This window comes from Impatiens glandulifera, chromosome 4 (genome assembly GCF_907164915.1).
Source record: "Impatiens glandulifera chromosome 4, dImpGla2.1, whole genome shotgun sequence".
Classification (NCBI taxonomy): Eukaryota; Viridiplantae; Streptophyta; class Magnoliopsida; order Ericales; family Balsaminaceae; genus Impatiens; species Impatiens glandulifera.
In genome coordinates, this window is record NC_061865.1 from 51181199 (window position 1) to 51204850 (window position 23652).

General features: G+C 27.8%; 1 protein-coding gene across 1 annotated transcript; it reads left to right on the forward strand.

Moving 5' to 3' along the window:
* The first annotated feature begins 17944 nt into the window (after positions 1-17944).
* Positions 17945-18981, forward strand: LOC124937021. The gene is made up of 3 exons (XM_047477536.1): positions 17945-18072; positions 18575-18737; positions 18822-18981. Exons 1-3 carry the CDS (start codon positions 17945-17947, stop codon positions 18954-18956), a joined length of 426 nt encoding a protein of 141 aa, XP_047333492.1. The 3' UTR covers positions 18957-18981.
* The last annotated feature ends 4671 nt before the right edge of the window (positions 18982-23652 follow it).

Consider the following 23652-nt stretch of genomic DNA (forward strand, 5'->3'; position numbering starts at 1 on the left):
AATGTTCACTACTGTCATCTCAGTTGAAGAACAAACAATCGAATAGCCTGAAGCTCTGATACTAGTTTGTTATAACGGAACGCGTGAGAATAACGTAAACAATAAAAAGGACAGAGATTTAACGTGGTTCACCGAGATAGAACTTGACTACGTCCACCCAGAAGAGAGAAATTATGATTAAGAATATTGTTTACAGAGATGATATATCAAACTAGGGTTATAACACGAGTTTATATAACACTCGGTCCTCTGAAACCCTAATACAGAAACCCTAACAAATAGAAAATTGAGCCGGCCCATTAAGAAGGCCCAACTATTCAAGTCTCAACACTACTGTTAATATCGTGTATAGAAGAAACCGATATGGCAACCAAAATGGAGGAAGTTGCGGAATGGAGAAAGAGCTTTTTCTGGTCACCCCTCACGTTCAGTTAAATATGTAGGAAATCCTAACAATAATATATCTAAGAAAGAAGATACTTGATATTTTTTTTTTAATTATAATGGGTCTTATGAAAGTCTCGTGTCTTCTTTTGGGCATGGCCCTCTACTGAATATACTTCTTTTGTTGGACTTGGGTCAAATTGGAATGAACCTAGTGGTAAGAACAATTGTTTAAACAAAACCAGCAAGATGTTAGATTAACTTGAAGACATAAGACATATCAGCAAGATGTTATATAATATATATATATATATAATGTTTGGTATCTGGTACAAATTATATAGGGTATAAATTATATAGAAGTATAAATTGTATAGGATAGTATAAGTTGGTTAATTCGATACTACATGTACAGACACTACTTGTATCCTAGGAAGCATGGGTGCTTCGTTTCTGTAGCGCACTGCGCACCGGGTGCTTCGGGGATGCGGGGGTGCGACTGGGAGTGCGTACGGGGTGCGCCACGTGGCGTATCCCAGAATCGAAGGTGAGGGGTGCGGGGGTGCTAGAATGACATATTCAATAAATATGAGTTCCAAAATATTAAAAAAAAAACCAAATTAAAAAACCCCCCAAATATTAAATATGACTATGAGCCTCCAGCCCCCAAAGTAAAAAACCTAATCTCTACGGTGCTTCTCTCTCGGCTGCCTGTCTTCCAGTACCATTCTTCCACTATCAGGTTAGTTCTTCTTCTTCTGTGAGAGAGAGAGAGATTATAGCAGATGGAATCAATGGCTTCCTCTAACTCAGCTTCAAGTATGACAGCCACTCCAAGCCAACAAAGTTCAGTAGATAAGGACCCGTTGTGGAAACATGTGACAAAATTAGTGAAATTGAAAGAGAGAGGTGGAAATACGAAAATTAAATGCAACTTCTGTAATCTGGAATTTATGGGTTCGTATTCAAGGGTTAAAGCACACCTGTTGCAGATCAAGGGAGAAGGAGTTTTAGTGTGTCCCAGAGTCACTACTGATATTCAAGGGTTAAAGCAATGTTTTTACAAGATGATTAAGACTGTTGGCAATATGGAAGTCAGATTGTAACTTTGTGTACTTATAATTTATATAATTATATTTTATATGACGTATTCCCGCACCCGAATCCTTGTTTTTTAAATTTTGCCGAATCGGCGTATCCCCGCACTACGCACCCGCACTCACACACCCGTATCCGTGCTTCCTAGCCTGTATCCCAGTCATGAAGTGACACCTATACACAAAAATAAAGTATCACCTCTCTCATTTGTTAATTTTTTTTCTCTTTGTACATGTGACACTTTCTTAATGGATACCTCCACTACCAGTCCATGTAACATCGAACTAACCGTATAAGTTATATAGGGTATTGATGTTTGATATGAATTATAAGAAATAGTATAAATTGTATATAATTTATAATTTTGTGTTTGGTATATAGTATAAGAATGTAGTATAAGTTTTATAAATGTGAATTTAAAATTATTATTATTATTTTCTATATTTATATTGTTTATTAGTATAAACTATTTTAGTGTTATTATTTAATAATTAATGTAATTTTAATTAAAATATAAATAGTAAATTATATTTACTTAATTTAAATATTATTAATAATTTTAATAAAATAAACTGAAAAAAATAAACAATATTATTTATAATATAAGTAAATATATAAAATTATAATTAATAAAATTATCGTTATAAAAATAAATAAATATATTTTTAATTAAAATATTGAACTAGATAAAAAAAATATTATATATTAAAAATGATTATATGTAATAATAATATTAAAACTAAATAAAATATATTAAAGAATAATAAATTATATATAATATTAATAAATGTTATAATGAGAAATTAAAAATTAAGTAATATAAGAATAGTGTTGTACTTAGGGGGACTAGTTACTATTTTATACCAAATATGATGTATAAATTATATAGGGATATAAATTTATACTAATAATAAAAATGTAACAAATACCGTATTAAAACACTATTGGTATAGTTTATACTATACCAATAGTGTTATACCTACTTGTGTCAACCAAACACAACCATAAGATATTAAAGTGTAATATTATATTATTATTTTAGTTTCTTTTACAAGTTGAATTTTATAAGATATTATAAATTGTCATAATATCAATATTATATTATATTAGTTTTCTTATAAGTTTAATCTAATGTCTATATATTAAACATAATTTGTCTAACTCTATTATACGTTATTTAATATAATTCTAATACAATTCTCTACTTTATTCTAACATGGTATCAAAGCCAAAAGATCAATACTCTCAAAAGTTCTAACCCTACCTTTTTTTTACCATATCATCGTTGGATTCTTCCCATATTGGTGGTGGTGATTATTTTGCACCACCAGTTTTCTCGACAACCCCTACCTTACCAATTATTGGTGTCTCTACTGACAGCACCATTACTTCCACTATCTCCCAACAACTGCGCCTCCTGCTTCTTTCCCAGCGCCGTCGCCGACTACCCCAATATTATCCTTTCGCCTACCCCTCCAGGCCGCCGCAGGCACATCCGCCTTGGCAATGCAGCCCCACCCCGTATTACCCACCCTACTACCCTATACCCCATTTGATCCTACTAAGGATCTTTATTATACGAGTTCTTCAAGTTTACCAGGTGTTAAATTTACCAATATCTTGCTTACTCGGAAGAACTACAATTAATGGTCACGTTCTATTGTTTGTGCCCTTAGTATATTTACAATCTAGTCATACATGAAAGATATTTGATGATAGAGTTTATATGAAATATGAATATTTTGAGTATTTGAAGACATTGAAGATATTTGAAATAGTGATATAACTTATATGAAATGTGAATGTTAAGACTTATGTGAATGTTAGGGCATGTGTGACACTTGTCACTGTCACTATCACGACTCTCTTTTTACAATATAAGACCTCTTTTTAGGAGTAAAGAAGGGGGCAAAAGTAAAGATAGGAAGAGAAAAGGAATGTAAAGAAGACTTTGTTTGGGTTATTTAGAGATAATAATGATAAGTTGTTAAAGTGGATTAAAATGCATGAGTAAGTATGAGACAATGAAGTATTTGTAAAAATATGCTTAATAATGAGGTATGGTTTTAGGAGAGGCGTCGCGATAAAGAAATGATAGATATGATTATATTATTATGTGAAGATAAATAAAATAATTGATGAAATTATGAAGTTAAAGTGTTTGAAAGGAATATTGATATGAATTCTTGGAGCATTAGAAGACATGAAAGATATCTGATAATAGAGGTTATATGAAATAGGAATGTTTGGAGTATTTGAAGACATTGAAGATATTTGAAATAATGATATGACTTATATGAAGTGTGAAAGTTGGGCATATTTGATGACATTGAAGATATTTGATTGTATGACTTATATGAAATGTGAATGTTAGGTCATGTGTGACACTTATCATGACTCTTTTTTACAATACAAAATCTCTTTTTAGAAGTAAAAAAGGGGTAAGAGGAAAGTTAAAAAGAGAAAAAAGAATGAAAAGAAGACTTTGTTTTGTTTGGGATATTTAGAGATTTATATGATAAGTTGTTAAAGTGGATTAAAATGCTAAGTAGGAGACAATGAAGTATATGTAAAACTATGCTTAATGATGAGGTATGGTTTTAGGATAGGCGTCGCGGCGCTGAAAAAATGATAGATATGACTATATTCTTATGTGAAGATAAATAAAATAATTGATGAAATTATGAAGTTAAAGTATTTGAAAGGGATATTGAAGTTATATATAAAATATGAATTCTTGGAGCGTTAGAAGACATGAGAGATATCTGATAATAGAGTTTATATGAAATATGAATGTTTGGAGTATTTGAAGACATCGAATATAATTGAAATAATGATATAACTTATATGAAATGTGAATGTTCGGCATATTTGAAGTTATTGAAGATATTTAATTGTATGACTATATGCGAAGATTAATTTTTGAATGTTTGGAGTGTTTAAAATTATGAGAGATATTTGAGCATATAACTTATATGCTAACATTTAAACCTCAAAGGTCTTGCGGCATTATGCTAACATTTGAACATTAAAAGGTTAATTAGTGTTTTGTGTTGATATACTAACAAATGAATAAGTATGAGTTACGTAATTTTAAGTTGTCAATTAGGTTTTACTTTTCATAATTTATTTGTGTTATATGTTTATGGTATTCTTAAAAAAATAAAGAAAATTAAATATAAATACCTTATATTATAAGATACATGCCTCATTTTTTCCTCATAATATATACAGTTTAATTTAACTATTCAAAATTAAATATTATTGGCTTACAATCATGATCCCGCTTAAACTCAAAGTGCTACCAGATGGAATCAAGCTTTTGACCTTTTTGATTTCTTAAGCCGATTCTTACCACTGGGCTACTTGGTGGTGTCGATTAGTTTGTTGTTAAACTCTAAGGAAACATGATTTTAATTATAGATTATTTATTCATTTGCTTGAATTGCTGTTTGTGAATGTGTAATAAAAATATACCAAACTTAAATATTACCTATTAAACATGTGACCAAGAAGGTTAAGCACGTAATCTCAAACACACTTAACCATTTAACTAGGCGCATAATTTGTCATTAAACATGCTCAAACCCAAGATATCTCAAGGAAGCTGGGGATATTCTACTCTTATTTTGTTTTACCTATTAAACAATAAGTTATTAAAACCTATAATCTTGATCTAGAACTTTGAGATTAATTTATATTCAATGAGAGTTATGTTCTTTTATATGTTATTTATTTGAGTGTTTTTGTTTTCTTAATTTTGATTAACTTATACTAATTACTTGTATCATGGTTTGGTTTTTCCTTTGACCATACTGTTTTGGCCACTATAGTGTGGCAAAAAATAAATATTCTTTCAAACTCGGCTCTTATCGTCGAAACAACACATAATTTAGAAGGTTTATATTTTATTCAAAATACAGTAGTGATATCATCTAAGGGGTAAGTAAATTAATCTGCGCATGGTTTAATACAAAAACATTTGGAATTAATAGGGAAGACAACGCAACGACCGCCTACGAATTTCTCTCCATGACAGACATTCGCACAGTTTGTATTGTTAATGCACACTCCCTTAAAGTCATGGCTTTGCGATCGACAATCTCTTGACTGTGCCTGCTTCTGTCCAATCCCTGCATGCAAATAAACCTGATATCATCATTCAATTTCTAACACACTTAATTAAATTTTATAAACAGAACGAAATATGTTTACCTGTGCCTATGATTAGAACAAACATGAGGAAGACAATTACCGAAAGCTTTGTAATTGTATATGCCATGTTTAAAATGCAATAATTGAGTTTTCTTCAAAGTTGAACTCTAGAGTGTTTCTTCTTAGTTTATAAGTGTGTTCGTTTTATAGATAGAAGAAAGTAGTCTTAATTAACTAATAAAGATTAGAGTTAATTTGAATAGTATATTTCATTTTATTTAGATTTATTTAATATTCTGATCTCTTTTGAAACTTTTTCCTTTTTCATGATATGATTTATCTTTTGTGATAGATGTACAATAGATAAGAAAAGTAATTTTTTCTTAAAAAATGAAAGGGATGGTCAATATAATTATTAGATTTGGACAATTTATGATCGAATTTTAATTCAGTACAAAATAAGTCAAATAAGTCATTATTCAATAACCTAATTAAAGTACACAAAGAATAAAGAACATGAATATTATAGAAAAAGTTTGTTTCTCAACAAATACTCAAATATGTAAATAAAAAAGGTGTTTAGATGGGCATCTTCAATTAGTAGTATATATTATATATAAGAATTATCTTCAAAATAAAGTACTTTTTTATTGCACTTTATCATATTCTATTATATATTCTTTTATTACTATTAATATAAAGTATTAAAATATGACCTGTCTATCATTTTATAATTATTTTTATTACCCATTTTAATTTTTAAAGTTTATTTACTTAAATGTTGTGTTAAATAGTATAGAAATTCACATTTTACCCACTTTTTATAATTTAAATTTGAAATCATTTAATAAAATAAAAAATAAGTCAAACAAAATAAAATAGGTTAATAATATATTTATTTATTTAGTTATCTATTTTGCCGGTTAAAAGTCTTCTCTTCTAAAATGGGACATTCGTCGCGATCTAACATAAAAAAGGTCCAGGTGCAAATAAACACCCAGACCCAAACCCCAGTCTTCGAGAAATCCCCAATTTTTCGGAGGAGCATTTGGTCATGGCAGGTGAAGAAATTTGTTGGGTTTTTTTTAGACTGGAGCTAGAAGTCTTCGCTTGATTTGGGATTAGTCGAGATGTCTTATTTGTGTAATTTGTGTGATTTGTAAGTGATATAAGCCTCTAACTTCGTTTAGTTAAGGAATTAGCTTGTTAGATTTCCAAAAAATCGATAGAATAAAAAACACGACCTTGTATGTTTGTATGTTCTTGCTTCAACGTTATGGTACAATAATCTTTTAATTACACTATGTGATGATATTGAGTAGTTAGTTTGGGATGACTAGAGTTAGACTATAAGTAAGAATGAGAATTTCAAACTTTTCTTAAACTTTATTAATTGTGCTGGTTTTGTGATCATGATTGTATTTGTTTTTGGTTGTTTATAAGATATCTTAAACATGTTTAAGTTTGAGAATATTTAGAACGTGAGAAAAGTAATTAATCTGAATATATCCTGCCTAGATATCACCATTTTTGTTTGTTTATATATATAAAAAAAAAGATTACCTTTGTATGAATGTTGTCATGGTGGTTGATTGATGTTAGGAAAAAAAAAATATTTTGATTTTATATATGTGTTTGTAATTAAGAGGTTCCGAGTCAATAGAAAAAATCATTTGCTGAAATTTAGTGTCCAAGCCCACACCCCACCTAGATAAATTTGAAGCAGCCCACAACTAACCCTAAATTTTAATGTTTTCTTTATATCTTGCATTTAACTGTTTTAACAAATTCTTAAAAAAATTATGAAACACTATAAAATAATGAAAAATGATATGTACAGCATCTAACATCTTCATATAGCACCTACCGTGCTTCGTTTCTGTAGCGCACTGCGCACCGGGTGCTTCGGGGGTGCGGCTGGGAGTGCGTACAGGGTGCGCTACGTGGCGTATCCCAGAATCGAAGGTGAGGAGTGCGGGAATGACATATTCAGTAAATATGAGTTCCAAAATATTTAAAAAAAATCCAAATTAAAAAACCCCCCAAATATTAAATATGACTATGAGCCCCCAACCCCCAAATTAAAAAACCTAATCTCTACGGTGCTTCTCTCTCGTCTGTCTGTCTTCCACTATCAGGTTAGTTCTTCTTCTGTGTGAGAGAGGCATTATGGAACCACGAATGTGGTGGATTGTTCGTGGAGCTTCAGCACCAAATCTCCAAAAAATAGCTTTGAAACTATTATGCCAACCTTGTTCATCTTCTTTTTGTGAGCGAAATTGAAGCACATATTCCTTTATTCACTCAATTCGAAGGAATAAGATACTACCAAAACGAGCGAAAGATTTAGTTTTTGTGCACAACAATCTTAGGCTTCTTTCAAGAACGAATGAACATTACAAGAAAGGGCAATCAAGGTTGTGGGATGTAGGAGGTGACCGATTTGATTCGCTTGATGGTGCCGAAGAACTTGAAATATCTAGCCTTTCACTAGATGAGCCGGAGTTTGAAACAATGTTTTTACAAGATGATTAAGATTGTTGGCAATATGGAAGTCATATTGTAACTTTGTGTACTTATAATTTATATAATTATATAATTATATTTTATATGACGTATCCCTGCACCCGAATCCTTGTTTTTTAAATTTTGCTGAATCGTCGTATCCCTGCACTGCGCACCCGCACTCACGCACCCGTATCCGTGCTTCCTAGCACCTACCTGATTTGATAAAAAATAGAAAATATATCTTAAAAACAATACAAGAGAGAGAAAAATATTGTATCTTTCTTACGAAATCAGGTAGGTGCCGTATAAAAGTGATGTATATATCATTTTTCTAAAATAATATTTTCAACAAAAACATAAAAAAATAATTTATGTTTAGTTCATTTATTTGTTTTCTAATTGTATTTATGTTCATTATTTTCATTTAAAAAAATCTCAAAAATATGAAACCTAAATAATAATAATATTTTTAACAAAACAAAATTAGTTTTGGATAAGGTTTATTTTATTTTATTTCCCTTTTATACTAACTTTTTTATTTTGTTTATAGTACATTTTCTAAAGCAATCTCTACTCGCTTAAGATAATATTATTTTTCTTATTTATTTTAGATTTTGGATCCGCATGACAATGACATAGACGTATACATTAAGACTGGATAAATAAATTTAGTGTAAAATAATAATTTTTTAATATTAAAAAGTTTAAAATAGAGACCGTCGACATTCGACGGACACGTGAAACATAGCGTCGAAACCCTTTCTCACGTGTAACTAAGAACATAATTTTAAAACGCATTTGTAGATGCTATTTTTTTCATAATTTCTCGAGTAGTAAATTATGTGGCTGACTATAAAAATATCAAAACTAGTCTAAATTCAAAAAAAAAAATTAATTTCATTTTAGTCGCGCCTATCATTTTGGTTCTTCATTTCATTCGAGACTCTAGAGTAATGTGACTTATAGGAAACGACTATCGATAGGGATAGGGATAGGGATAGGGATAGGGATAGGGATAGGGATAGGGATAGGGATAGGGATAGGGATAGGGATAGGGGGAGGGGGAGGGGGAGGGGGAGGGGGAGGGGGAGGGGGAGGGGGAGTGGGAGTGAGAGGGAGAGGGTAAGTTGAGAATAAGAGATGGTGAATCACAACCTATTATGCAATGGATGGCGGTGGTTGATGGACTCTTCAAAGCAATGAATGATGATGAGGAATAGTGGTTCCTTGTTGGTAGAGGCGGTAGGATGGTCCGACTAGTCGATGGTCGGCCTCAGGTGTCTGTGAGAGCCTACTCAAAGTCGACGACTAGTAGGCAGGTGTGGGTAGCTAATGGGTCGCATTGACCATTAGTTTTCACTTGGATCTTCGTGCAACTAATAAGGTCGTATCTTGCGACTAGGCTTGGAGAAGCACATCAAACATGTGGAAGACGATACTGGAGCAAGCGCGGTTGAAACTTTGTTGAATGTTTAAGTCGGGATTCTATTGCTCAAAACCAAGGCAGAAGTACTAGCTTTAATAATCAGCGGGTGAAAGATGAGCTACGTTCCTCGCCCCAAGGGCAGCGGCGAGGGTGGGTCGTCGATTGAAGTTGTTGTTTTAGGAAATACTCAAGATATGTGCAATATAGAGGAAGTAGGTTGACTAAGCGTTTTGTCGATGCTCCTAAAATTGGTTGTATCCATGACGGGGACAACGACATCGGGTTGTCGATGGTACTTCGTGCATCCATCATCGATCTAAAAGATTCATGGGATGAACATTTGTCTATTATATAATTTGTTTATAACAAAAGTTATCAAGTCAATATTTAGATGTCTCCTTACTAAGCATTATATGGTCAAAGATATCGTTGACTATATCTTGAGACAAGGAAGGAAAAGGAAGACAAGGAAGGAAAAGGAAGATATATCAGGCTAGATATATTCCAAGAAACAATAGATAAATTACGTGTAATTAAAGACAGATTAACTACTAGCCAAAGCAGGTAGAAAATCAATATTTGTCTATTATATAATTTGTTTATAACAAAAGCTAATCAAGTCAATATTTAGATGGCTCCTTACGAAGCATTATATGGTCAAAGATATTGTTGACTATATCTTTAGACAAGAAAGGAAAAAGAAGATATATCTGGCCATATATATTACAAGAAACAATAGATAAATTACGTCTAATTAAAGACAGATTAACTACTAGCCAAAGCAGGTAGAAAAGTTATGTCGTTAATCGTAAAAGATATTTGAAATTTGATGAAGGTGATTATGTATTTCTTAAAGCATCTCTAACGAGGGGAGTAATGAAATTTATAGCACGAGGAAAATTCAGTCCTCGATTTCTTGAGCCATTTAAAATATTACAGAAAATCGGGAAAGTTGTTTATGAGCTTTATTACTGTCACAATTAGCTTAATTAGATTTCATAATGTTTTTCATTTATCCATGTTGAATATTATATTCATAATATTAATCATGTTATTGAATACATCCCACTAAAACTCGAAAATGATCTAACATATGATGAGAACCCACTTCGAATTGTGGACAGAAATAACAAGTGCTTCGTCGATAAACTATCTCGTATGTTAAACTTCAATTCAGTAAGCATTTTGAGAAAGAAACCACATGAAAACTTGAAAATAAAGTATGGATAATGTATCCTAAACTGTTTGATTCCGTAATTGTGTAAAGTTTGAAGTTCCAAACTTTTTCTAAAGAGATGCGAAGTTTAGTGGGAACAAACTTTTTCTTAAGAGATGTGATTGGAACAAACATAATATATTTATATATAATAAAAGATGTGTAGGCCATTAATTATTAAATGAGCTTAGTGTCACGGAATGAAATTCGACCCATGTGATACTAGGCTAGATCGACGCAGATTCTAGCTAGTAAGCCCTTGTACACAATGCAAGAAGAACTTAGAAAGAGAAAGAACTTGAGAATAAGAATTGTATATTGAATACTTGTTAATTACAATATAATACATTTAAGGTATTTATAGGACTTACAACATATTAAATTAGGAATTGTCTTCCAATTATAATTTAATTACACTAATTTAAGATATTTTTTCCTTAATTAAAATATCCCTACTTAATTTAGAATATTTCTTGTAATCTCTTCCTTAATTAGAATATATATCTTCTAATCCTTTCCTTAATTAGAATATCTTCTAATATCTTCCTTAATTAGAAGATTCACTGGACCTACTTAGGCAACTGGGCCTCCCCTTGGGCTAAGAAGATTAGCGCACTATGAGGCCAAGACTTTAATGAGCCTCGACATTCCCTGGATTGGGTCGCGACACTAATGGGACGTGACATACTCCTCCACCTAAGTCGTGGCCGTCTTCGGCTCGACCTTGGACCGATATTCTTCAATCTTCTGCCTGAATTGACACAAGAGATCCTCTTTTTCCCAACAATTCTCGACATCGGATAGACCTTTCTCCCACGCCGCTCAATTTTTAACGGTCCCTCGTATTTGTGCACAAGTCACTTGAGCAAAGATTGTAGAGGCTTACATTGATGCATGAGTAATTTCCCTATTCCTCGGTCCCCTTCCTTGAACCCGACTGCACGCCTCTTCAGATCTGCCTCTTTCTTCATCTTCTTGGTGTCTTCATCCAAAGATGCCCGAGCAAGGTTTGCTTCCTCTCCTAAGGATTTGGGGAGAGTGAAGGTGGACTGACTTTGACCAACGTAACATGTGGTCAAACCTTGTGGAGTTGATGGATGTGTGGTATCTTTAGCCTTGAGTCCCTCGAAGGCTTTGACACACGCTATCTGGACTTCCTCGGGTGCTTCTTCTTTTCCATCCCCATCATCCATTTTGGAAAAAATGGCAAATTTCTTTTTACCACGTTTGCGACCTCGACAACTACATTGCCGAGAACATGCACATACCTTCTGATTCTCTTCTTGTTGGTATCACTCAAGTCTTTCCGTAATCCAAAATAATTAAGGAATCAGAATGAGGAACTATGCAAGCGCATACCTAATCGAACCATTGTAGTCCCAACACTACATCGTAGTCATCCATAAGGACTAATGTAAATGAGACTGTCCCATTCCAGACTCCGATCCTGGTGTACATTTTCTTAGCCTCCTCGATTACCGGCTTGGTTGTTGTACTCACAGACTTTATTGTCCCTCTCGTTGGGTGGATGCGAAGACCCAACGCCTTAGCCACTCCTTCACGCATGAAGTTGTGAGTAGCTCTAGTATCCACTAGTGCTTTGATGCGCCTTCCCCCGATCAAGGCATCTACGAACATCGAGCCCCTCTTTGTTCCCTTAATAGGTTCCGCAATACTAGCATTCACATCATTGAGTAATCTTAAAGATCCTATTTGAGTCTCTTCTTCCTCATCAGAGGACTTAGTTATTTTAACTGCTACAACCTTTCCTCCCTTAAACGGGCACATAAACTTTATGTGATTATGAGAACCACAAATATAACAGACTCTTGGTTTACCCAATTCGCCGGCTTGCCTCCCTGAGTTGTTGTGTGGATGCCCTTTCTTGGGTGGGCGGTCTCCCCCACCTTCCTCCTCATCATCCCTGAGGATCTTCGGCCTGTCCACAGACACTTTGAGCTTTAACCATCTTTCTACAACTGTAATTGCCTCGGAGACGTTTTGCACCTTGGCCTTTTGTAACTCCAATTGCGCCTAAGTACTTAGGCAATTGGGCCTTCTTTTGGGCTAAGAAGATTAGCGCAATATGAGGCCAAGACTTTAATGAGCCTTGACATCCCCTGGATTGGGTCATGACACTAATGGGCCGTAACATTAGGCATGCGTGACACTTAGCACTACCCTCATTTTGACAATATAAAATCTGTTTTAAAGAGTAAGAAGTGGCAAGAGGAAAGTTAGAAAGAGAAAATGAAAAAAATGAAAAGAATACTTTGTTTGATTTAGGGCGAAGAAGCACTCCTTAAAAATAGAAATACATTCTTTTTTTTAGTCTTAAATAAACTATATTATTTGTTGTCATAAGAATTTATGCAAAGATAATGATAAGTTGTTAAAGTGTATTAAAATGCATGAGTAAATATGAAACAATAAAGTATTTGTAAAAATATGCTTAATGATGAGGTATGTTTTAGGAGAGGCATCGTGATAAAAAATGATAAAGAAATGATAGACATGATTACATTCTTATGTGAAGATAAATATATAATAATTGACGAGATTATGAAGTTAAAGCATTTGAAATGAATATTGAAGTTATATATAATATGAATGTTTGGGGGTATCTGAAGACATTGAAGATATTTAAAATTATTATAAGACTTATATGAAATGTGGATGTTGAGCATATTTGAAGACATTGAAAGATATTTGATTGTATGACTATATGTGAAAAGAAATATGAATGTCTAGAGTGTTTGAAATTATAAGAGATATTTGATGATATAACTTATATGCTAACTTTTGAACTTAAAAGGTCTTTCGCCATTATGCTAACATTTGAACATTAAAGGTTTTGTGTCATTTTGTTAACTTTTGAAGGGTGTTGCGTCATTAAGCTAACTTATGGATCGGTAAGTGCTTTGTGTTGCTACGCTAACAAATCAATAAGTATGAGTTTCGAATTTTTAGGTTGACAATTAGTTTGTTAAAAGTGAACTTTTAGAATTATTTCCCTAACTTCATATCATTAACTTTGAGTCATACTTCTTAAGTAACTTTGTAACTGTTTATGGTATTGTTAAAAAAATAAAAAAAATAAAGAGGATTTAGATTTGAGTCTGGTAGTACTAATCAAATATAAATACTATAAGATACATGCCTCGTTTTTTCCGTTATAATATATACAATTTAATTTAACTATTCAAAATAAAATATTATAAAATTAGTTGGTTGCTAGACTCGGAAACATGGTTTTAATTATAGATTATTTATTCATTTGCTTGATTTTTTGTTTGTGAATGTGTAATAAAAATATACCATACTTAAATATTACCAATTAAACAATAAGTTATCAAAAGTTATAATCTTGATATAGAACTTTGAGGTTAATTTATATTCATTTGTTAGGATTTGTATCTCCCAAATTCAACTTGCTTGAAACGATCTGTAAAAAATTCAAGAAAAAATAACACAAGAAGACACAGATTTATAGTGGTTTACTCAAATGGAGCTACGTCACTTCAGCCACCACCAAATTTCACTATGAAGAAGAAGGAATACATAGTTTTTTTTTTCTCTCACACTTTTTCTCTCTAGAATTATATTTAGTTCATGTAAACCCTTAATAATCACATATTTATATGATAACGTTCAGGTAATAAAACATAAATACTCTTGGTCAGGCTAAAGCCCAAAATCAAATACAAACTCAATAAACTCTAATTAATAATTATAAAATTTATTATAAGTGTAGCCTCCATAACTCAACATCATTGAGAGAATTTTGTTACTTTTCTTTATTTTGAGTGTTTTTCTTTTCAGTTTTGATTAACTTATGCTAATGACTTGTATTATGGTTTGTTTTTCCTTTGATCATACTGTTTTGGTCCTAAATGATTGGGGGAGAATTTGAAGGAATGAATGAGAGAGGGAATAACTCTCATTAATTAGAAAAAGTAAATAAGTAAGGAAAGACAGAAGAGAAGAGAGATAAATTATTTTATTTTTCCAGACCAATTATATTGCGTCACTTCATTCTCTCATTCAAATTTCCTTCTCCAAAAAAAAATCTAGGCTCGACTTTTATTGTCAAAACAACACATAATTTAGAAGGTTTACATTTTATTCAAAACATAGTAGTAATATCTCAATATCATCTCAGGGACAGGTAAGTTAATTTGCGCATGGTTTAATACAAAAACATTTGGAAGGGAAGCCAACGCAATGACCACCTGCGAATTTCTCTCCATGACAGATACTCCCACAGTTTTTACCGTCAGTGCACCATCCCTTATAATCATGGCTTTGTGATTCACAATCTCTTGACTGTGCCTGCTTCGGTCCAATCCCTGCATTCAAATAAACCTGATATCATCATTCAATTTCTAAGACACTTAATTAAATTTTATAAACAGAACGAAATATGTTTACCTATGCCTATGATTAGAACCAACATGAGGAAGACAATTACTGAAAGCTTTGTAATTGTATATGCCATGTTTAAAATACAATAATTGAGTTTTCTTCAAAGTTGAACTCTAGAGTGTTTCTTCTTATTTTATGACTGTGTTTGTTTTATAGATAGAAGAAAGTAGTCTTAATTAATTAATAAATATTAGAGTTTGAATAGTATATTTCATTTTATTTAAATTTATTAAATATTCTGATCTCTTTTGAAACTTTTTTCCTTTTTCATGGTTTGGTTTATCTTTTGTGATAGATGTTAATCATAATGACAAGTTATCATTATAAAAGTAATTTTTTCTTAGAAAGTGAAAGGGATGGTCAATATAATTAGATTTGGACAATTTATGATCGAATTTTAATTCAGTACAAAATAAGTCAAATAGGTCATTATTCAATAACCTAATTAAAGTACATAAAGTACATAAAAAAGGTGTTTAGATCGAAGTGATGTTCAAATCTCCATTTGACATCTTCAATTAGCAGTATATATGATAAGAATTATCTTCAAAATAAAGTACTTTTTAATTGCACTTTATCATATTATATTTTAGATATTCTTTCATTACTATTCATATAAAGTATTAAAATATTTCATGTCTATCCTTTTATAGTTATTTTTATTATCCCTTTTAATTTTTAAAGTTTATTTACTTCAATTTTGTGTGAAGTAGTATAGAAATTCACATTTTACTCACAATTTATAATTTAAATTTGTACTTATCTAATAAAATATCTATAAATGCTTAAAAATCTTATATATATGTTGCTTAAACCGCACGTGTCATCAACGAAAAAAATTGATACGACAAAAGGATACATTCTTGTCCCACAACTAACTACACGGATGAGTCTCGAGTTTTCTTTGAAGACTATCATTTTTTAGAGGACTTTTATAACAATGATGAACAAGAAAAAAAAAAGTGAATCACCATGTCTAATCCCTTGACAGCTCTCAAAAAATACCTAAGAACTCCCATTTATAATGGCAAAAAACTTAACCATCGACATGTAAAATATAATTCATCCAATTCATTTCACACTTATTCTCATTATGTCCATGACATCAAACAAAAACTTTCAATTCACGTCATCATAAGCTTTTTCGATGTCTAACTTGACATAAACAAATTTGTCGCCTCCTAATTAGCTAAGTCAATGCACTCGTTGGTTATTAATGTCGCATCATAGATTTGACGATATTTGAACACCATCTGATTATTAGATATGATTGTCTCTAACACCCTCCGCAACATGTTGCCAAACATTTTGAGACAAACTTATAGAGAGACGAAATGAGACTAATAAATCTAAAACTTTTCGCGACAATAGTCCTTAGAACTTTACGAATGAGACATGTCAAAGTAAAGTTCCAATTTTTGTCAAATGATAAAAAATGATAAAAATGATTAATTGCTTCCATAATTACAGTATTAAAGAAAGACCACACATTAAAAAAAGCACTCGTTGCATCCCGATGCTTTATTACTTCTGCATCCCTCAATCTCCTTTATCGAAAAAAGAGCCTCCAACATATCTTTTTGCTATATACTAATTGAGTAAAAAGTAATATCATTCAATTTAGGTACAACCTTAAATGATTCCTAAAAAAACAAATCCTATAAAACTTGATAATACTCGTAGATATTTCTAATTCACTATCATAAAATTTACCATCAATCGATATCAAATTTATCACATTATTTTTGTTTGCGTATTAGAGATTCCATGGAAAATTTTGGTATTTCATTCCCCGACTCTTAACCAAGTAGTTCTACTACACTAACGTGTCCCAATTTTTTCCTCCTTACACATAACAAACAACTTACTAATAATGTGAGTTCGATAACTTACATCTTCTGCGGAGAGCTCACAAATCTCATCATCCCTATCAATGACATTAATTTTAATTACAAAAGTAATTGATTTTAGCACAAAAATATAAAATGATTCTCCACGTACTAACTTTTGAGAAGCTTACGCAGATTCTTTAAGTTACAAAAATATTAATCGACGAAAAACCATCCGATGTGTTTCACACTCACCATATATACACACAGTATAAAAATTTCCTTAATTTATCATTTTTTTATTACTAATTAAAGATTTATTATTTATTCTTTTTTTGTGTGTCAATTATCTAGTTGGTTGGGATAAATCACCGAACTTCCAATTCCAATGATCATATTCGTTCGATATGTATTATTCATAATATTATTATGATAATTTTTGGGATTCGTTTAAGAAAGCATATAGAGTCTGTGAGGTAATTAATGGTTCTTTACGAGCCCGATAACTTATTAATTATTTTTTTTTTCTTATTCTTTTTATTTTTTTATTTTTATGTTATAATTTATCGTTTTACTTAAACAAATTTTTTTAATTTTTTAATATACATGCACTCTCTAACAAAAATAAAAATAAAAAATCTAATTTACAAAGATAAAAACTTAAAATAATTCATTAAAAGAATCAAAATTTGATATGTTTACCTTATTAATAAAATTTTAAAAAAAAAATGGGCCATATATAAATGTACGTGGCAAGTTTTCATCTAGGTCAAACTATGCATGAAAATCCACGTGTTATCATTCATCCATATCTAGAGACACGTGTCTTCTTCTTCACCGTATTCTATCATTATATATAAAGTAAATCATCATCGCAAAATTCAACATATCATCGCGATTAAGATGTCGTCAAATCTTCAAACCGCTGCTTTCGCCTACACGGTGGTTTACGTTAAAGATGTCGCCAAATCCGTCACTTTCTACGCCAACGCCTTTGGTTATGCCGTTCGTAGGTTGGACGACAACAATAAGTAAGTATCTAGTACCTTCAAAGAATATATTAAATCTTTTTTCATTACCCATCCCCCATTATCAGGGATGGATTCACGACGTATATATTCAGAATTTGAAGTTAGGGTTAGGGTTTGGGCTTGGTGGGTTTAAAATATTTTTGGAAAATTTATGAATGAAACGTAAGTTTTTTACTATTTTTTAGAATTATTTTGGGTTATGTCAGTGTAAATAGTTTTTTTCGGGATGGAACAACTTAGCCCTAACCCCTAATGTAGATCCGGCCAAGTCATTATCTGGATTGTCATAACAATGATATTTTGATATTTAGAATATATTAAATTAAGGGTATTTTGCTATTTAAATAGAAAAAGAAAAGTATTCTGCTATATGAATGGATAAAAGTAGTGAAAAATATTGAGTGTTGAGTAAAAATTTAAAAAATAACACAATAAGTACAAGTTGTAAGTCAAAATTGACAACAAAATCATCATATTATAATGGATATTGGTATAATTGCAGATGGGGTGAGCTTGAGAGTGGTCAGACTACCATAGCTTTCACTCCTATCCATCAAAGAGAAACCGATGATCGGACCGGGGAGGTTCAGTTGCCTCATAGCCAAAGAGAAAGAAACCCAGTTGAGGTTTGCTTCGATTATCCAGATGTAGATCTTGCTTATAAGGTAGACATAAATTTTAACATGATTTTAATTTTGTGTAATGGATTGAATACATGTAATATGATTCATGTGTGATTTCAACAACAGAGGGCAGTGGATAATGGAGCTTTGCCGGTAAGTGCACCGGAGGAGAAGCCATGGGGACAGAAAGTTGGTTATGTTCGAGATATTGATGGAATTGTGGTTAGAATGGGAAGCTATGTTGGAAGAGCAATATCATGATTGGAGTAAATTAGAGTGCATATTGCTTTTACTTACTTTCAACCAATAAATAAACTAAGGGTTTCATACTATCATTAAGTTGGAATAAATATGAAGTCTATATATATATCCTTTGGTTTAGTTGATAAGAAGATTAAGTGACCATGAATAAATTTATGTAATCTATGTTTTGGTTTTGTTGATAAGAAAATTAAGTGACTATGTATGCTTTCATTCATATTCATTTTGTTTACAAACTCATCAAAAACAAAGTATCATAACTCAACTATCATTATCTCTATTTCAATTTAAATTATCAATATCTCTATTTCAATTTAAAACTTGTGAGTTTTGATTTATTAGACACAAAAACTTGACCAATGAATTATTATTGATAACCTTCTTACTTAACATACATTAAGGAGACAAAAGCAAAACTAATGTCTAAACCAATTTTGACATTATTCTTAGAAAAGTAGCTTAGAATATAGTTTATAAGTCAAGTTTATAAATCAAATTAATAATATAAGAAATAATTATATTAATTTTTTAATTAAATAACATTATTATTATTATTATAATAAAAAAATCTAAATAAATTTAATAATTAATTTAGATAATTTAAATTTAAATTTAAATTTAATTTTATTCTTAATTTAATTTAATCATAGTTTATAATTTTGTTTGTTAAAATAAATTTTATTTTATTAATTAATATTTTTTAAATATTCACTAGATAAAATGTATGTACTCTATTTAATTTATAATTTTTAACAATTATATATATATATATATATATATATATATATATATATATATATATATATATATATATATATATATATATATATATATATATATATATATATATATAATTCTCACTAAATTTAGTTAAATATGATTTGTACATTTTTAATTTAAATATTTTTTAAAAATTTTAAATTAAAATTTTATTTTATTGAATATTTTATTTGTTTATTTCAATTTTTTATTTAACAATATATATTTTAAAAAATAATATAAATACTCTTTTCTAAAATATTATTAATAATTATTAAAAATATATATGAACTATAGTTTCTATATTATAAAAAATGGAAATGGTATAATTATAATAAATTAATCGTGTCAAAATAAAAAATAAAATTATTAAATATTATATTTTGTATTAATATTTGAAAATTATTAATTATTTATATAAATAAATTCATAAAATATAATAAATACTAGTAATATATATATATAATATTAAAAATATTATTAATTGGTAATATATTTTTTATAAATTTTAATTAATGAATAAATATTTATTATTTTAATATATAATGTTAGTGTATACAAATATTATATATTATTATTGTTAAATAAAAATATAAAAAAATTAAATATTATTAAATAAAAAAATTTAAATAATAATAATTTAGAAATTTTAAAAATCTTAAAAATATGAAAAATAAAATAAAATTACTTAAATTAAAAATATATATATTTAATAAATGGGACACTAAATATAATTAGTATGCTAATCCTAAAATTCATAAAACAAATTATAATTCATAAAATATATGATATATTAATCATTATTATATTTAACTCTTATTAAACAAATTATAAACTACTATATAATTTTTTTTAAAATATAAAATTAAACCAAGATAACATAATACTGTCTAATTATTCAAATCAAAGTAAAATATTCTAAATTAATACAAATATATAAAACAAAATATAATATATAAAAATATAAAATATGTTTAACTTTATATATTATATAATGTTTAATAATATATAGAAATTTAGTAATATTATATTTTATTTAAAATATATATTTAATATATATATTATTTTTATAAAAAACAAATATATTTTATTAGTTAACTAATTAACTTAATAAAATAAATAATTACCTAAATAACTTATATATAAAACTAATTATTTATTAATCATATAATAGTTTTTTATTTTCAAATTTAAATATCAAAATTTTATTAATAATAATAAATTGTATATAAAAATATAAATAAAATTTATTAAATTAAATTAAATATGATATATTTAAAAGTTTTATTAATTTACAATATATTTTTAAATAATAAATATTTTTAAACATTTAAATTTTATAAATATTTTTTATTAATAATATATAATAATTAATCTAATTTATATTTTATAATTAAAAATTTTATTATAAAAATTATGATTTATTTAATAATATATTTATATAATTTATTTATAATATAATGAATATTAATTGTTTTTCAAAAATATATAAGTAATTTTTTTTAATTTTACTGATATGTTTTAAATAAAATAATTAATTAATTATTTAAGAACATAAATATATTTATTCTAAATATATCAAATAAATAATAATAATAATTGTATTTATATATTTTAAATAAAAATAATATTAATTTTATTTAATATATAATTAATCATATTTTAAATTTTAAAATTTAAAATAATAATAATATATTTATCTTATTTATTTATATATATATTAAAATTATATTTTAACAATTATAGCTAATATTTATAATTGTTATATTTTTATAATATTATTATATATTAATGTAATTTCCCACTAACCACTAAATTAAGGTAGTTTAGATGGGTTAATTAGGCTAATTTTTTATATTAAATATATATATATATATATATATTTATTGATATAATTAATTTTAAAATAAATATAATATAATATTTTAAATATATATATATATATATTATAATATTAAAAAATATATAGTAATACATAATAAACAAAAACTAGTATTTACAACAAAGATATAAAAAACGATAAAAGAATGAAAATATATAACTTTATTTTATACTAAATAAATAAATTAATTAAAAGAAGTAAAGTTATTATAAATTTAATTTAGCTTTTATAATAATATATATTTATAATTTTAAATTATATATTTAATTACATTTTTTTTTTCAAATAACCCTCAACATATTTTATATAGGTTAAGAATGAATTTATAATAATTATAATATATTTTATATATTTATATATTTAAAATTTTATCTCATATTATAAAAAATATAAAAATAAGACCAAAAAAAATTATAAAATTTATGAAATTTACAAAAAGATGGGAATACCGATTTAAATAGTAAATTTATATATTTAAAATTTTATCTCATATTATAAAAAATATAAAAATAAGACCAAAAAAAATTATAAAATTTAATAAACTTTTACTTATTATTTAAGTCGCAACTTCTATTCTTTCTAAAATAAAATTTATATATTATAAAATCTAAATCAATATGTTTAACAAGATTTAGTTCAATATAAATCATTATAGTATTTGTTAAAAGTTTTTCTTTTATCTTATTTTGTTGAACAGTTTTCACATGTTTCATAATTGAAAATAGTTTTTTTATAATTAGGATAGAAATTGATAAAGTCAAAACAAATCAAATCAACATATCAAATAAATTATAATTTTGTGACTTATTTATTTCAACTAATCTGCAACACAATTAATTAATTGATGAACGATATTTTTTTAAATTTTCATTAAAATCATCAATTTATAAATGCATTTCTTCTCTACTCAAAGTTTTTTTGATAACATTTTTCAGTCAATTTATAAATATTTTCAACTTTAAATTTAAATGATTTAAAATTAGTTTTATATATAATCTAAAATTTTAAACTTTGTCGCCAAAAATTAGAATCAAACACATTTTTGCGTTTAAACTCAAATTTCTTTCTACCTCCCTCATCAGCGTTTAAGATTATAATCTCATATTATAATCTCAGAGTTTCTCTCTCTCATCAATTTTAAATATTTTTTTTATTCATTTTCTCTCATTTATTTTATTCATTTCTAATCATTTTATTCATTATCTCTCATCAATTTAATCTCTCTCTAATCATTTTATTCATTCTCTCTCATCTATTCCATATATTTATAATATTTTTATATATTTATATAAAATTATTATAATAAAAACATATATTTAAATATATTTTTATTTATTATTTATAATATATGTATCTTAATATATAAAATAATTAAGTAAAATATAAAATATAAATACATTAAGTTTTTTATTTATAATTATAATTTTAAAAATTAAACTAGCCTTAATTATCTAAAATTATTCAATTACAATTGAAATGAATAATAATACGAATAAAGTGAAAGAACTCAACAATAAATGGAAAATATTAGATCCAGTGTGGAAATGTAAAAAATATATATAATAATAAATTATTTTTTTTATTCATATAATTTATTTTAGAATATATTATTTTTTTAATTTAAGTCATTTATTAATATTTAAAATTATATATTAAAAAAAAACTTATAAAAATTAATATATTAATATAATTTATTTTGAAATATATATCATTTTTTAATTTAAATCATTTATTAATATTTAAAATTAAATTAATAAATATATATAACATTATATATATAATATTAATTATTAAATAATATTATAAATATAAAAAATAAATTAGCTGAATATAAACTGAATCAAACATACCCAAGCTTAACGATTAAATAAGCTAAAATCATATAAACGTAACTAAGAATAAGCTGGATAAACTAATGTCAATAAGCTGAATCAAACTAACCTAATATAAGTTCCTACTATTTAATTACTAAATTTGGAATTAAACTTCTGTTGAAAATTTATCATTAGAATAATTATCATTATTAAAAAAATATATATTTTAATATATATATAA

Bases quoted from the DNA above. Each gene is read 5' to 3' on its own strand.
- LOC124937021 (XM_047477536.1), top strand. From the start codon at position 17,945: ATGTCGTCAAATCTTCAAACCGCTGCTTTCGCCTACACGGTGGTTTAC. The intron at 18,073-18,574 runs GTAAGTATCTAG...GTATAATTGCAG, and splicing joins AGGTTGGACGACAACAATAA to ATGGGGTGAGCTTGAGAGTG. The intron at 18,738-18,821 runs GTAGACATAAAT...TTTCAACAACAG, and splicing joins ATGTAGATCTTGCTTATAAG to AGGGCAGTGGATAATGGAGC.